This window comes from Mobula birostris, chromosome 1 (genome assembly GCF_030028105.1).
Source record: "Mobula birostris isolate sMobBir1 chromosome 1, sMobBir1.hap1, whole genome shotgun sequence".
NCBI classification, from domain to species: Eukaryota; Metazoa; Chordata; class Chondrichthyes; order Myliobatiformes; family Myliobatidae; genus Mobula; species Mobula birostris.
In genome coordinates this window covers 87,252,726-87,270,652 of record NC_092370.1, presented here as the reverse complement: position 1 = coordinate 87,270,652, position 17,927 = coordinate 87,252,726, and the positions used below count along the sequence as shown (strand labels likewise).

Here is a 17,927-nt window from a genome sequence, read left to right as displayed (position 1 = left end):
GTTACTTTGATGTACTCATGTTATTTTTCCTATATATACAATAAAAAGATTTGAAAAGAAAAGAAAGTTTTAGAGTGAGTGAGTTGTGGATATACTATATTAGTGCCAGAAGCTTGGTGTCACTTGCAGGCTGCCCCCAGCACAATCCTCAGAATGTGTTGGTTGATACATAAAGCGACACATTTCACTGTATGTACATGATGAAGAAAGCTAATCTTTAAAGATCTTAATCTTTAATGTTTACAGGTCATAGAGAATAAAATCATATCATGGTGCAACTTTGTTTCTTACTGTTGGGCCTCAGCTGCAGTGTTGTGAACAATTCAAGGCACCAGAGGGCTTTAAAAAAGGGAACTCGGTCCATTTCCAGGATGAGAGATGAAGCTTATGGGGGGGGGGGGAAGAGGGGTGGTGATTAGAGTTTAGAACTGCTATCTCAGGAACAGAAAAGATTAAGAGGGGCCTTTACGCGTCTCTATGTAGATGAATAACTCTTCCTACTGGTAAGCAATTTAATGTCAGAAATCTGAAATCATTAATATATCACCAACCTTACAGCCTCACAGAGCCTAGAAACAGTTCTGTCCCTTCTGATTGCCAACTTGCACTCACTACCCTACCCCTGTGAGGCTTACTTTTGTCTGACAAGATTTGCTCCTGGTCCACTCTCTCAAGGACTATTGCCCAATCTTGATTATTTGAAGAATGGCCTTGCAATTTAATGGTCTCATCATCAGAGAGTGGTTCCAGTCTTTACTCCTGTTCAACTGTGCAGAGCTTATATTAGGGGTCCAAGTGACATGAGTATTTGATTAGACCAGAAACTGGCTCTTCTCAATGATTAGTGTAAGGATCAAGGATGAAGATAGTAATAGGAAACTTGATAGTGAGGAAGACAGACATGAGATTTGTGGCCACAGAAGAAACACCGGGAGAGTGTACCTTCCAGATTACAATGAATTGCAAAGACCTTGATCAGTTAGGCTGAGAAATGGCAATTGGATTTTAGCTTAGGTAAGTGTGAGATGATGCATTTAGAGCAGTCAAACCAGCTTAGGACTTATACAGTGAATGGGAGGGCATTGAGTGATCAGGAAAAACAAGTGCAAAGTTCATGCAAGCAGACAGGGTGGCAAAGACATGTTTAGCAAGCTGCTCTTCATCAGTCAAGACATCAAATTTAGAAGTATGGGTATTATGTAGGGATATTATGTTGCAGTTAGTCATTGGTGAGACTGCACTTATAGAGTATTGTGTTAGGTATGAAGCACCAGTACTATTATACTGTTTACTTTTTAACTTGTATCGTATATACACCTTATTATTTGTTAATTTATTTCAGGTAATATTACTTTACTATGTGTTATCTGTGAGTTATATGTACTGAGTTGTGCACCTTGGTCTGGAGTACTGTGTTCAGTTTTGGTCACGTTACTACAGGAAAGATGTGGATGCTATAGAGCGAGTGCAGAGAAGATTTACAAGGAAGTTGCCTGGATTGGGGAGCATGCCTTATGAGAATAGGTTGAGTGAACGTGGCCTTTACTCCTTGGAGCGATGGAGCATGAAGTGACCTGATAGAAGTGTATAAGATGATGAGGAGCATTGGTCATGTGAATAGTCAGAGGCTTTTTCCCAGGGCTGAAATGGCTAACACAAGGGGGCACAGTTTCAAGGTGTCTGGAAAAGGTACCGAGTGGATGTCAGGAGTATGTTTTCCACACAGAGAGTGGTGGATGCATGGAATGCACTGCTAGCAGCAGTGGTGGAAGCGGAAACAATAGGGTCTCTTAGGTAGGTACATGGAGCTTAGAAAAATAGAGGGCTATGCACTAGGGAAATTCTAGGCAGTTTTTAAAGTAGGTTACAGGGTTGGAACAACATTGTGGGCCAAAGGATCTGTAATGTGCAGTGATTTAAGAGACCCACGAGGTACCTTTTTCACATAGATGATATTCCTCACTTGGAACAAGCAGCCTGAAGTAGTCGAGGAAGGCACACTTGCAACATTTAAAAGGCATTTGGAGAGGTGGAGAATGGAAGATCATGGGCCAAATGCAGGCAACTAGGACTAGCAAGGTGGAAGCTGTAGCTGGCATGGACCAATTGGGCTAAAGGACCTGTTTCCATGTTGTATTGGTGTATGACCTGAAGAGCATGGGTGAAAGTAAGGTGGGAAGGAACAAATGAAAGGTGATTAGTGCAGCAGTTAGGAGGAAGTGAGTAAAAATCAGTGTGTGGTTCTTTGGATGGTTAATTTGGCTCTCCCCACAAACCCACTGTGTGACATATTAGTGTGGGGAGACAGTGAGTTCAGCTTAATGATGTATTGGAGATGGTGTAATGGTGCAACAACTTATAAGCACTTAGTGCCTGCAGCTTTAGTAACAAATTTCTGACTCAAAGGCATGTTTGCACTATAAGATAACAGCTGTCATATTTGCCTTTGCCTATCATGTTCATTTTGATTTTGTTAACCCTTGTTTGTGGTTTTATAGTCTAAACTTCCAAAACCTATTCCAGATCATTAATGAAAATCAATGATTTTCAAAGCAAACCCATGGAACTTCAGACCTGTTAATAATTACTTGTTATTGCACACAATTTAGATCAATTCACAATTATTCCATTGTTTCCTCATTAACATCACAAAGCAGGCTTTAACCAGCTGCTTTATTGGAACACAAGACAAAAAAAAATGAAGGACAATGCCAGCTAGAATTTTTCTCCATATTGGCACCATCATGGGCTGTGGGTGTCACTGGGGTTGCCAGCATTTATTGTTGCTGCTTGGCACTGTAAATATTTGAGCATCTGTTAAGGCACTTTATGGACCAGCTGGGAGTCAACCACATTGATGTGGGTGTAGAAACACACAAAGCAATCCAGACAAATTCAACAGTTTTCCTTCCTTAATAATTGAGTAGTTTCTTGATCACAGTCCCTGAGCCTAGCTTTTTATTCCAAATGTATTTAATGATTTGAATTTAAAGTCTCCAGTGCTGTAGGACAAGTCAGCTTCATCATATTAATAGTCCTAAATACTGGTCCAGTAACTTAACCACAATGCTGTCATCCTAATATCAGCCAAAATACCAGAGGGAAGCGCTTTTGAAAATAATGCAATGAAGAAATGTCCTAAATTTGGTGGTAGCACTCTGAATCAGAACATAGTGGCTTCAAACATTGCAAAAATATGTGCCATGTAATCTAGATGTTGTTGGGAATCTTTTCTTTTTGCTGAAATCCTAAAGTAGTTCTCTCAGGTGACTGGCAAAATTCAGAGATTAACTTGCTACCTCCTCCTCCTCAGACGCTGTTTGGACTGCTGTTCTTCCTCTCATACTGGTTTTCTCCTACCTCTCACTGAATATTTCCAGCCTCATGTTTTATCACTTTTATTTTTGCCTTTGGATCTCAATTATCTTATTGCTATAGAAACAGACTTTAATATTCTTAAAAATTAATTCACTAATTAATGAATGAATTATATTTTGTCAATTTTGTGACCACTGGATATGATGGCTGTATAAATGGAAGCCCATGTTTTTCACACATCTTTTGTAGACACTTCTCATATTCTTTATTCAGTTTAGCAGATTCCTGCAGAGCATATTTCAAATCTTCAATTTCTTCAAAGAACCCCTGTAAATGCCATGCAAAATATAAAATTAGTTTAATATACCAAACATTCAAGATGCTCATAAAAATCTATTTTTTTTGTTCCAAGGATGAAGAGACAAAAAAGGTTAAAATGGCAATGAGAGATTTGGATATTCAAATGTCTCACTCCCACTTGGTCCTTGTTTCAAATCAAACTGTAAATTACATTCTATGGCAACAAAGTATGTTGTAATCTGATCAGATGGAATGGTTAGGTAGCAAATGCCCACGCTGTGCAACATACTGCCTACTGAACACAGACAATTTATAACCTACCACTGTTTATAGCAACAGCTTAGCTACAAGGTGATTCCTGATTATTGGATTAGGCACAGCATTAAACAAGAACTCAACACGTGCTAATTTCATTACTTTACCTCCATAACAGCAGTTGTACACATATAATTTATAAGAGACTCTTTAAAACAAAAGCTTTAAGAAATTTATGTCCAAGAATAAGTGAAGAAAAGAATAAATCAGGCAGGGATGATTTGATAATGCTAAATTTCAAAGCTAAAAGTAGATGTGTGGAGAAAAGATTATTGAAATGAGAGTAGAGGACGTAGCCTGTTCCATCATGGCCACAGCCCTCCCCACAAATGACAGCAACTACATAAAGTGCTGCTTCAAGAAAGTGTTACTGACATCAAGGAACCCCACCATCCAAGTCATGCTCCCTTCTTGCTATTAACATCAGGCAGGATTCAGAAGTCCAGAGTCACAGACCACCAGGTATAGGAACAGCTGCTCTCCTATTACTGTCAGTTTCTTGAACCAACCTTTACATCCCTAGCCCAATCTCAGCAAACAAACGCTACTGACCATCTCCAACACTACCATGGACTGGCACCTGACTCTGGTTTTCTTGCACTAATGTTTTGTCTCACACAGTCTTTTTCTTCAGTTTTGTATAATTTATATTTGGCCTTAGCCCAAAAGTCAACTTTTGGTTCATTTCCATAGATGCTGCCTGATCTGTTGAGTTCCTTCAGCATTCTCTGTGCATTGCTTTGGTCTTCCAGAATCTGCAAATTTTTTTGTTTACAGTATATTTCGTGTTTTGCCTGAATCTATGTGCTTGTGATGCTGCTAAAAAGATGTTTCTCATTGCACATATACTGTGGGCAGCACAGTAGTGTAGCAGTTAGGGAAATGCCATTTTACAGCCATGGTTTCCTCCTATATTCCAAAGATGTACAGGTTAGGGATAGTGAGTTGTGGACATACCATGTTGGCACTTAAAACATGGTAACACTTGCAGGCTGCCCCCAGCACCAACCTCACCAAACTGATTTGATGCAAGTACCACATTCACTGTATCTTTCCATGTACATGTAACAAATAAAGCTAACATTTATCTTGATATAGGACAATAAACTCATGAGCAATGCTAAATGAGGCAGTACATTCAGGAATGTAACCCATAAACACAAATGGCACAATACATTTTAACTCAGTTACATAGGAGTAGAATTAGGCCATTTGGCCCATCAAAGTCTGATTCACCATTCCATCATGACTGATTTATTAGCCCTCTCAACCCATTCACCTGCATTCACCCCATAAACTTTGACGCCCTGATTAATCAAGAATCTATCAACCACCACCTTAAATATACCCAATGAGCTGGCCCATACAGTCATCTGTAAATGAATTCCACAGATTCACCACTCTCTGATTAAAGAATTTTTTTCCTCATATCTGTTCTAAATGGGTGTCCCTTAATTCTGAGGCTGTGCCTTCTGCTCCTAGACTCCTCCACTATAGCAAGCATCCTCTTCACACCAACTCTATCCAGAACTTTCCATATTTGATAGCTTTCAATAAGATCACCCACCATTCTTCTAAACTCCAGCCCGTACAGGCCCAGAGCCGTCAAACACTCCTCATATATTAACCCTTTCAACCCTGGGGGTATTTCTTGTGAATCTCCTCTGAACCCTCTCTAACGCCAACACATTGTTTCTTAGATAAGCAGCACAAAACTGCTCGCAATACTCCAAAAGCAGACTGACTGATGCCTTATTAAACCTCAGCATTACATCCTTGCTTTTGCATACTAGCCCTCTGGAAATGAATGCTAACATTGCATTTCCCTTCCTTACCACCGACTAAACCCGCAAATTAATCTTCAGAGTATCCTGCAAGAGCACTCCCAAGTCCTTCTGCACTTCTGATTTTTTAAATTCTCTCCTTTTAAAAAAATTGTCCATGCCTTTATTCTGACTGCCAAAGTATATGTCCATGCACTTCCCTATATTATACCCTATCCATCACTTCTTTGTCCATTCCCCTAATCTAAGTCCTTCTGCAAACACCCTCCTTCTTCAAAAATACTTGCCCCTCCAACTACAGTGGTGCTAGAAAGTTTGTGAACCCTGTAGATTTTCTCTATTTCTGCATAAATATGACCTAAAATATGATCAGATCTTCACGAGTCCTATAACTAGATTAAGAACATAAGAACATGATAACACAAGAAATAGGAGCAGGAGTAGGCCATTCGGCCCATCAAGCCTGCCCCCCAATTCGATAAGATCATGGCTGATCTGTCCGTAAACTCAGCTCCATCTACCTGCCTTTCCCCCATAACCCTTAATTCCCCTACTATGTAAAAATCTATCTAACTGTATCTTAAATATATTTAGTGAAGAAGCCTCAACTGCTTCCCTGGGCAGAGAGTTCCACAGATTCACCACTCTCTGGGAAAAACAATTTTTCCTCATCTTCGTATGAAACCTTCTCTCCTGAATCTTGAGGCAATGTCCCCTAGTTCTAGTGCCACCTACCAATGGAAACAACTTTCCTACTTCTATCTTATCTATCCCTTTCAAAATTTTGTATGTTTCTATAAGATCCCCTCTCATTCTTCTGAATTCCATAGAGTATAGTCCCAGGCAACTCAATCTCTCCTCATAGGTTAACCCCTTCATCTCTGGAATCAACCTGGTAAACCTCCTCTGCACTGCCTCCAAAGACAGTACTGCATATCCTTCCTCAAGTATAGAGACCAGAACTGCACACACTTCTCCAGGTGCGGCCTCACCAGTACCCTATATAGTTGCAGCATGACCTCTCTGCTCTTGAATTCAATCCCTCTAGCAATGAAGGCCAACATTCCGTTTGCCTTCTTAATAACCTATTGTACCTGCAAGCCAACTTTTTGCGATTCATGCACAAGCATTCCCAAGTCCCTCTGCACAACAGCATGCTGCAATCCTTCACCACTTAAATAATAATCTGCTCTTCTACTATTCCTTCCAAAGTGGATGATCTCACATTTACCAACATTGTATTCCATCTGCCAGACCTTGACCCACTCACTTAACCTATCTATATCCCTCTGCAGACTCTCCACATCTTCTGTATAATTTGCTTTTCCACTCAGCTTAGTGTCATCAGCAAATTTTGCTATGCTACACTCAGTCCCCTCTTCCAAATCATCAGTGTAAATGGTAAACAGCTGCAGGCCCAGCACCAACCCCTGTGGCACCCCACTCACCACCAACTGCCAACCGGAGAAACACCCACTTATACCAACTCTCTGCCTTCTATTGGTTAACCAATCTACTATCCATGCCAATACACCTCCTCCGACTCCATACATCTGTATCTTACTTATAAGTCTCTTGTGCGGCACCTTATCGAACGCCGTCTGGAAATCCAAGTATACGACATCCACCTGTTCCCCTCTATCCACTGCGCTCATTATGTCCTCAAAGAACTCCAGTAAGTTTGTCAAGAAAGATTGAATACGTTGGAACTTTATTCCCTTAAATGTAGAAGACTGAGAGGAAATTTGATAGAGGTGTACAAAATTATGAGGGGTATAGATAGGGAAAATGCTAGCAAGCTTTTTCCACTGAGATTGGGTGAGACTACAACTAGAGGTCACAGGTTAATGGTAAAAGGTGAAATGTTTAATGGGAACACAAAGGGAAACTTCTTCACTCAGAGAGTGGTGAGAGTGTGGAATGAGCCGCCAGTGCAAGTGGTGGATACAATTTCAATTTCAGTGTTTAAGAGAAGTTTGGATACCTACCTGGATGGGAGGGGTATAGAGGGCTGTGGTCCAGGTGCAGGCTGATGGGACTAGGCAGTTTAAATGGTCTGGCATGGACTAGATGGGCCGAAGGGCCTGTTTCTGTATCGTAGTTTTCTATGATTTTATCACGTGTGCTGCTCAAGTAATTCCTATGTGTGCCACTTCTACTTATTACAAGTGCTCAAATTTGTAAAGCAGAGACTATTTCAAAATGCATGACAGCATGCCGACCAGCTATCAGCTCCCTGTGACTAACAATATCCTAAAAGTTGTGCAATCAAACACAGAAAACCAGTTGTAATTCTGAGCACCACACACTAAATGCTGGAGGAACTTAGCAGGTCAGGCAGCATCTATGGAAATAAACAGTCCATGCTTCTGGCCGAGACCCTTCATCAGCTGTAATTCTGTACATTTTAAGTAAGGAAACCATAATTAGCTTGGTAATTTGAACATAGAGTGCTCATAAACTCCAGCCTTTTGTGATACGTCACCATAACAGTACCTGCCTCTCAGCCAATCTTCTACCCATGCCAGCAGCTTTCCAGTAATACCACGAGCTCTCATCTTGTTAAGCAACCTCATGTGCAGCACCTTGTCAAAGTCCTAATAAACAACATTTACTGACTCTATCCTTCCTGTTATTTCCTTAAAGGGTTCGAAAAGATTTGTTGGGCAAGATTTCCCCTTCAGAAAACCACGCTGACTTTGGCCTGTTTTATCACATGCCTCCAAGTACCCCAAAGCCTCATCCTTAATAACAGACACCACATCTTTCCAACCACTGAAGTCAGGCTAACTGGCCTATCTTTTCCTTTCTTCTGCCTCCCTCCCTTCTTAAAGAGTGAAGTGATATTTGCAATTTTCCAGTCCTTGGGAATCATTCCAGAATCTACTGATTCCTGAAAGATGCCTCCACAATCTCTTCAGCTACCTGGGATGTAGTCTCTACCTTCAAACTTTTCAGCTTCCCAAGTGCCTTCTCCTTTGTAACAGCAGCAACACGTACATCTATCCCCTGATACTCTCACATTTCTAGCATTTTGCTAGTGTCTTCCGTAATGAAGATTTACACAAAATATTTAAGTTCATCCATCATATCTTTGTCCCCCTTTACTACCTCTTCAGCGCCATTTTCCAGCAGTCTGTTATCCACTCTCATCTACAAATGTATATATATCTAAAAAATTTTTTTGTATTCGATTTTATATCATAGGCTTTTTTCTTTTTATGGCTTATTTAGTTGCCTTCTGTTGGCTTTTAAAAGGTTCCTAATCCTTTAACTTCCCACTAGTTCTTGCTATAGTAGTACATCTCCTCTCTTCATATCCTTTTCAGCCACAGTTGTCTTATCCTTCCTTTAGAATACTTCCTCAGCTTTGGGATTTATCTTTCCTGCACCTTCTGAATTCCCCCCAGAAACACCAGCCATTACTGTTCTGCTGTCATCCCTACAGTGTCCCTTTCTGATCAGCTTTTCCTCTCTCGTGCTTCTGTCATCCCTTTACCCCACTGTAATACTGATACATCTAATTGTAGCTTCTCCTTCTCAAACTGCAGGGTGAATTCTGATCATTGTCTCCTAAGGGTTCCTTTACCTTAAATTCCCAATTATTATTTCACACAATTTTATATATACAAACAGAGGCACCCCAGGCCCTCTGCTTAACTACCTGTCCTTCCAATACAATATGCATCCTCAGATGTTAGGCTCCCAACTATGATTTTTAAGCCATGACTCAGAGATGCCCATAACATCATACCTGCCAATCTCTAACTGTGTTACAAGATCATCATATTCCGTATATTGTGTGTATTGAAATATAGCACTTCTAGTCCTGTATTCATCACTCTTTTTGATTTTGGTCCCCACTTTAACCCATCCCACTGACTGCAAATTTGTCCTATCATCTGCCTATCCTTCCTCACAGTCTCCCTACACACTATATCTCATTGTATACCACCTGCCCCATCCTCAACCATATCACTGTGGTTCTCATGCCTGTGCTAAATTAGTTTAAATCCTCCCCAACAGTTCTAGCAAACCTGCCCGCAAGGATACTGGTCCCCATTGAGTTCAGGTGTAACCTGTCCTTTTTGTACAGGTCATACATTTCCCAGAAGAGATCCCAATGATCCAGAAATCTGAAATGCTGCCTCCTACCCCAATTCTTCAGCCACATATTCATCTGTCAAATCATCCTATTCTCACTAGCGTGTGATACAGGTAGCAATCCAAAGATTACTATCCTGGAGGTCCTGCTTTTCAGCTTTCTGCCTCACCCTATAATTACTCTTCTGGACCTCCTCCCTTTTCCTACCCATGTCACTGATACCAATATCTACCATGACTTCCGGCTTTCATCCTCCCCCTTTAGAATACCATGGACCTGACCAAGACTTCCCTGACCCTGGCACCTGGGAAGCGACATACCATCCGGGTGTCTCTTTCACGTCCACAGAATCTGCTTTCTGCTCCTCCAATTAGGGAGTCCCTTATCACTACTGCACTGCTCTTCTCTTCCCCACCCCCACCTTTCCTTCTGAGCCACAGCACCAGACTCAGTGCCAGAGACTCGATCGCTGCAGATTCCCCCAGTAGGTCGTAGCCTGCCACCCCCACCAACAGTTTCCAAAGTGGTATACTTATTATTGAAGGGAACGGCCACAGGGGTACCCAGCAATGACTGCCAATTCCCTTTCCCTTTCCTGACAGTCGCCCTGGTATCTATCTGTGTCCTGCAACTACCTCCCTGTCGCTCCTATCTATCACCTCCTCATTATCATGTATAAACCTAAGGTCATCCAGCTGCAGCTCTGTTTCCTTAACACAGTCTCTATAAGGAGCTGCAGCTCGATGCACTTCGTGCAGGTGCAGCTATCAGGGGGACTGGAGGTCTCCCAGATTCCCACATCTCGTACAAGGAACATACCACTACCTTCAGATCCATTTTCAGCATACTAATTACGTACTAACAGAGAAACTTACTAGAAGCTTACTTAGAACCTCTGCCTGTGCTTGTCCAAGCCTGTTCTCGCCTAAGTCTGTTGAGCCAAAATCAGACCACTCTAACAATGGCCCACTCCAACAATGGCCACCCTGCTTACACCTCCTTTCTTTTTATTGGACTGGCACTGATTGCAGATGCAAAAGAAAAGTCAAAAGTACTAGGCTCTTTTTAAACCTCACACTGCATCATCAACAAGTTACTTCTATTCCAATATCAAACTATGCTGCATCAAAATCTTTATATGTGTATCACCAAACACCGAATTTACTGCACTTGGAGGAACTCAACAGGTCGGGCAGCATCCGTGGAAACGATTAGTCAACGTTTCGGGCCAGAACCCTTCGAGTGCTGCTTTGACCCCAGCATCTGCAGAGTATATTGTGTTTAGAATTTACTGCACTTAAATGGTCATGAGTCATTAACTCTCAATCACACCAACAAAATGGGATATCAATTTTCATGGTATAGAATATGTTTTATCATTGAAGTGTGCATCCCAGTGGTTAAAATCGATACTTTCTGGGATTGAAGGACAGTATCTGTGGTGACCAACCAAGTGTCAGTAACACAATTAACCGGTATGGAAGGGGTACAGCAAGTAAGTTGTGAAAAATCAGTACCTTATCCAGTCCAGCCAACTCATTCTTCAAGCTGTTTTTCTCCTTTGTAAGTCTGTCCTTTTCCTTTTGCAGTCTTTCTACCATGAAGAGGAGCTCTAAAGAAAAGCACAAATATTAAACATTAAAATATTAGATTCCAAACATGGTAGCTATAAACTTTTAAAGCAAACAGGCAAAATTTTGTGGTTGTACAAATTTAGTACTGCTTTAAACAGATTCATTTTATTTTAAATCAAAGAAGTCCTCTCTCTTTAGTACTTGTTAGCTCAGTCCCAAATGAGAGCAAGTGCTCTACTGATTCCATAATACAAGGAATCATTCTGGAATCTCTTCTTTCTCTCTACCTACCTATCTAAACAATAATCACATTCCACAGATATCATTACCTGAATGAATTATCTTCCAATCCTTCTTAAATACTAAGCTGGCATTCAAGGACTATAGATGCCATGTCTTTCCACAAAAAGAGAGAAAGTCAATATGCCAATGAAGATGATTTGAGAGACATAACATGGGAGAAAATTAACATGTGCATGGATAAATAAAGGAGAACTAAGACAGATTTGTTATTCGACCAATGCATTTATATATTCGCCATGAAGGTCAGAGGCTGGAAAAGAGGGTGCTGATGTGAATCTAGACTCAAAGGATATGGCGAGAAGGCAGGTGTATGGGGTTGAGTGGGATCTAGGATCAGCCATGATGGAATGGTGGAGCAGACTCGATGGGCTGAATGGCCTAATTCTGCTCCTATGTCTTATGGTCTTCTAAGAGTATCTTAAATGCCTCTGCCACCATCCCTGGCAGCGCGATCCACGTACTCACCATTCTCCATCAAAAAAACCTTAACTCTGACAGGACCTGTATGTATCAATACATTCAATGAGAGTATTGTGAAGAATGGTTGTTGCTAATATCAATGGTCTGGATGGGAAAGACAACCAGAGATAATCAACACTGATTAGCTAAAGTAGGCTAAAGCCTCCTCAGTTAATGTGCTTGTGTCACATTGTTCTGTTAAATTTCTATAAGTTGTGATTCTTGGATATGAAAGTCCATTGATTCAAAGCAGGAAGCAGCAGCACAGCCAAGTGATCAGATTTACCAAACTGCAGTGAGGGGCAGAACAATAGGAGCCTCCGATTGTGATACAGCAGTGACCGAGTGTGTTTGGTTCTCTGGTGTTGAGGGTGACATGTTGATGGTAGTTACACAGATAATTCTTCAGGCTTGCCCAATGAAGTCCCCAGTAATGATGAGGAGGGCACTGGAGTATGCCATTTTATGTTTAATGACACTCAATTCCCTAAGTGCTACATCTGCCTAAGGCAGGATATAGACTAGAGTCAGGATGACAGTGGTAAACTCCCTCACTAGGTAAAGCAGTCAGCACTCTACCAGCTGATGTTGCAGGTTCAGGAAGCATGAATGGGACAAGACTGTCACATTCATGCACCATCACAAATTTATCATTAAACAGTTGCCTCTTCCCTGAGAGAGATTCCCTTCCCTGACACAGTTGTCTAGTCCATTCAGTTGATGAAGAAACCCTCGGGCTGGTGCACTATGTCTATTGTGTTGGAGGCAGCCATGTTCTCTGTGAAACAGAGTACATAGCAATTACTCATATCCCACTGATACAGCAGTTCTGCTTTTAGGCCTTCCATCTTGTACATTGGCCAAAGATGCCAGTGAGGAGGACCTACCCTAAGTCTTCCCTAACAACCATGTTCTCCAACATTATGGACGCTTCCATGAACCTTCCAGGTGCTCTACTTACATTCGGGAAGGTGGAATTTGCTAAGTTTGTCAGATGATCATAAGATTGCTAATATATTTAAATAGTTTAACAGCCTGTTTGATACCACAGTATTCCTGGCTACAGATTTGAGATTTAGAAGTTCAGAACATGTTCTACTGCCTTCATAATGTCGCCCCTCTCCAGCACTATTTTATAACTCTGCACAATTTATATTGACTAAAATACTGAATGGACCAAATGCATTATAAACTCAGCTAAAGTGAAAGACAGGAAACTAGGATATCAAGGTACAAAGGTCAGCAAAGGTTTACAGATAGGTAAGTTGACTGGGTAAAAATATCACAGATGGACATAATGTAGTTAATTCGAGGTTATCTACTTTGGTAGAATAAGGATGTTAGGTGAGCCATAAGCAACCAACATTTATTGGCTTGCTATCAACCAATTCCACGCTGGCTTTCTCTGATGGGTCATCGTTCCAGACAACATCTTGAATGCTCTTCGTGACCTGGTTGCACTGTTGATTTTGGCTGTGTGGTTTATTCTATGTTCCAGCTTTGTTCTATCTTCAAGCTCAGGATCTCATCTGTAGTTATAGGCTAGCACACACAACAGTTAGCAACAAGATGCTGTATTTAGGACAGGCACCTCGTTCTGAAAATCAGGTACTGCTGAACATGAGCATTATGTCAACCACATCCTACCCAAGAACCCGTATGACCAATCGTTTCACAAAACTGTCCAATAGCAAAGAGCCGCACTCTTCAGTGTTCGCTATCACTGTTTGAAACTTGTCAAACATGACACCAGTAACTTTATCACATATGCTGGTGTCATCAATCATGAATGTGAAAAGTTCAAGCTGGGTAATTTGACTGAATCACAGTTTAAATGTCTAAATTTTATTTGTGGACTTGCCGATGCAGCCTCCTGGAGCATGACCCTAATATGACTCTACAAGTTGTCACTCAAGACAGTTAGCGTTTGATCAACCTGAAATACGATTCCAACATGGTCGAGCAAAATCATGTCAACGCAATTTCCAATGGGCCATTCATCATCACTCAGCAAGTCTCCAAGAGCCAGCCACAGCCTGTTGGAGTTGTGGTGCATAGCACTGTGCAAGAAAATGCCTGTGCAAGAAAATGCCAGTGCAAGAACCACATATGCAGCATATGCCAATGCCATTGTCAGAAAGGAGGCTTTTGCCACCCTTCACTGTCTTTTAAGCCAGTGAAACACAAGGGCAAGTAGTTTAAAGGCCATCAAACTCCGCAAACAGTTTAATGACTACATTCAAAGTTGATTTCGTCACAAGAAGATGGTACAACAATATCAACAATCATTTGGTCAAGCTACAACTCAAAATGGCATTAGACATTATCATCTCCAAAAGCAGGTGGCAGACTCTTGAGACCCCACCAGTCCAATCAACTCATCACTGTGCCTGTAGTGTATCGGGTGGAACCTTTCAGCTATTTGGTGAACTGCACTGCATGGTGAAGTTGTTAAGTACTCACATTGGGCAGCTCCAATAGTCAACATCAAGAAAGCCAACAGTAGTGAAGACTTCTCAACTATTCTCAATACAGTTTTGGAGACACATCAATACCCACATCAGTACCGACAGATCTCTTCACCACGTTGAACTACTTTGCAAAGTTAAACTTGGCTGAAATCTACCTCCAAGAAGTGGCAGAAAATTCACAGGAGCCTCTCACCATTACAACACATAAAGGGTTATGTGTTATTTTCCCTCCTCTGTCTATCTTTTAAAGGTGGCTCCTTCAACATTCCAGCAGCTTATGGATACCATGCTAAGTAGATATTGACAGTGTTACCTCAACAACACTCTTACAATGGGCACAGATCAGAAAGAACTGAACCTACTACAAGACTTTGAATTGTGACTTCTGGCAGAAAGATGCAGCCTCCTTCAAGTATCTGGGGTTCATCATAGGTGAGCATGGTCATTGCTCAGATCCAAAACATCACTGCTATCTTAAAGATGCTTCTACCATCAGATGTCAAGTTCAAAGTTCAAAAGTAAATTTATTATCAAAGTATATGTATGTAACCAGGTACAACCCCGAGATTTAATTTCTTGCAGTCATTCACAGTAAATACAAGAAACACAATAGAATCAATGAAAGGCTACCCCAACAGGGCAGACAAATAACCAATGTGTAAAAGATAACAAATTGTGCAAAAAAAGAAAAAAAGTAATATATAAACAATAAATATCAAGAACATGAATATCGAGAATTGAAACTTGCAGGAAAAGATCAACAGTGGCTAAAGAGTAATACAGGAGAGAGTTAGAGAACAAGCTTGGGCAGAGTAGCACAGGGGAGGTGTGGAGAGGCATGAAGAACATCACTGGCTTCAATCAGCCTAGCTGTAGAGCCTCAGGATACAGCCATGAATGGGCTAATGAGCTAAACCCTTTCTTCAATAGGTTTGACAATTGCCCTCCTGTTCACAGCCCCCTCAGCACACCAACTCAGATGCTGAGGCATCCAATGCTCCCTCAGCACCAATACCTCCCCTCCTCCCCCCTCCAGTTCAACACGTGGATGAACAATACAGGCTACCGCTGTCTGCACAGTCTACTTCCCCTACTTGCCCTGTACCTACTATCCATACCTCCACATACCAACTGCTATCGTCCCAATCTTCACCTTCCCTAGCTCCCACTTTCCACCAACTCCCCAGTCATCATGGACTCACCTTCACTACTGAGTAGGTGAGAAGGGCTCTGGGGAAACTCAGGCACGGCAAAGCATCGGGACCAGATGGTGCAAACTCCAAGGTCCTGAAGGAGTGTGCTGAGGAGCCGCATGGAGCTCACCAGCACATTTTCAGTCTGAGTCTCAGCCTGGAAAGGATCCCGACTGTGTGGCAAACATCATGTGTGGTCCTAGCATCCAGGAAGTCTTGAAGGACTACCGTCCAATTGCCCTAACCTCACACATTATGAAGACCCAAGAGAGGCTGGTCCCTGGCTCATCTCCGACCCCTGGTCAGATCAGCACTTGATCCCCTGCAGTTTGTCTAACAAGAGCACATTGGAGTCAACAATGCTGTCATCTACCTGCTGAACAGAGATTACTCCCGTTTGGTTAAGCAATGCAGCACTACGAGGATCATGTTTTTTGATTTCTCAAGTGCCTTGAATATCATACTGCCTTCATTGCTGGGGGAAAAGTTCTGTTCACTGCAGGTTGGCACTTCCGTTACATCCTTGATAATGGACTACCTGACTGGTAGACCACAGTTTGTGCAGCTTCAGAGCTGTATGTCAGACACGGCTATAAGTAGCACCGGAGCCTATAGGGGACTGTATTGGTCCCTTTTCTGTTTATCCTCTATACCTCAGCATTTAGATACAACACCGACTCATGTCATGTGCAAGAATTCTCTGGTGACTCAACAATAGTTGGGTGTATAAAAGGAGAATGGGAGGATGAATACAGGGCCCTGATGGAGGACTTTGTCAAAGGATGCAAGCTGAATCATCTGCAGCTCAACATCAGTAAGACAAAGAAGATGGTGATGGACTTCAGGAAGGCTAAGCCTGCATATTGCTCCCTGTTACTACTGATGATGAGAACAAGGATGTGGTGAGGACCTACAAGTATCTGGGGGTGCACCTAGATAACAGATTTGAGTGGAGCACCAACACAGAGGCTGTGTACAAGAAGGGCCAGAGTCACCTCTGCTTCCTGAGAAGACTGAGGCCCTTTGGAGTATGATTGTTCTACTAGTCTGTTGTCATAATTACCACCTATGCAGTGGTGTGCTGAAGAAATGGCATCAACACGGTGATGCCAACTGATTAGAAAGGCTGGCTCTGTCATAGGAGTCAAACTGGACACACTGGAGGCTGTGGTAGAACAAAGGACCCTACGGAAAACCTGGCAATTCTGGACAATGTTTCTCACCCTCTGCATGTCACCTTGGCCGAATAGGAGCACTTTTAGTAACTAAGCAACTATGATGCTCCAAAGAGTGTTATATGAGGTCATTCTTACCCTCAGCCATTAGGCTCCATAATAAGTCAACCTATAGATAGGGAAGTGATGACCCCCTCCTGTTAGATTGCTTGTGGTAACATTTTTGTTTATCCTTTCTTACTTCTCTTTTAATATTTGTATATCTATGTACTTGTAATGCTACTGTGACATTGTCATTTCCTTTGGGGTCAATAAAGTATCCATCTATCTATCTATGAGAAGAAGAGCCCTTGAAAGTGAGTATAGGGGTTATGGGAACAGTTCAGTGATGGGTGAATGAAGTTCAGTGAAGTGATACCCTCTGGTTCAAGAGCTTGAGGTTGATGGGTAATAACTGTTCCTCAACTTGGTGGTGTGGGTCCAGAGGCTCACTACCTTCTTCCTGATAGCAGCAGCGAGAAGAGAGCGTGGTCTGGATAGCGAGGATCCTTGATGATAGATACTGCTCTTCTGTAACAGTTCTCTGTGTAGATGCGGTCAAAGTTGGGGAGGACTTTGCCGGTGATGGACTGGGCTGTGTCTTCTTTTTGTAAACTTTTCCATTCAAGGGCATTGGTGTTTCCATACCAGGCCATGATGCAACCAGTCAATAAATTTTCCACCGCACATCTATAGAAGTTTGTCAAAATTTTAGGTGACATCCCAAATCTTTGCTAATTTCTAAGAAAGTAGAAGTGCTACCATACTTTCTTCATAATGGCACTTATGAGCTAGACCCAGGACAGATCCTTTGAAAGGATAACATAACACTGAGGAATTTAAAGTTACTGATCCTCCAATAAGGACAGGCTCATGAACCTTGGGTTTCTT

The 17,927-nt window shown here is 41.8% G+C and overlaps 1 protein-coding gene across 2 annotated transcripts in view; it reads right to left on the bottom strand.

Annotated features, from left to right (window-relative positions):
- Positions 1 to 249: 249 nt before the first annotated feature.
- Positions 250 to 17,927, bottom strand: part of LOC140201772 (uncharacterized) — a 35,589-nt gene continuing 17,911 nt past the window's right edge. For both annotated transcript variants that reach the window (XM_072266462.1, XM_072266536.1), the window contains exons 6-7: positions 11,340 to 11,434; positions 250 to 3,645 (exon numbers count right to left, since the gene is read on the bottom strand). In XM_072266462.1, the coding sequence (XP_072122563.1) occupies positions 3,472 to 3,645; positions 11,340 to 11,434 (269 nt within the window). In that variant the 3' untranslated portion in view covers positions 250 to 3,471. The remainder of the gene's footprint in view (positions 3,646 to 11,339; positions 11,435 to 17,927) is intronic.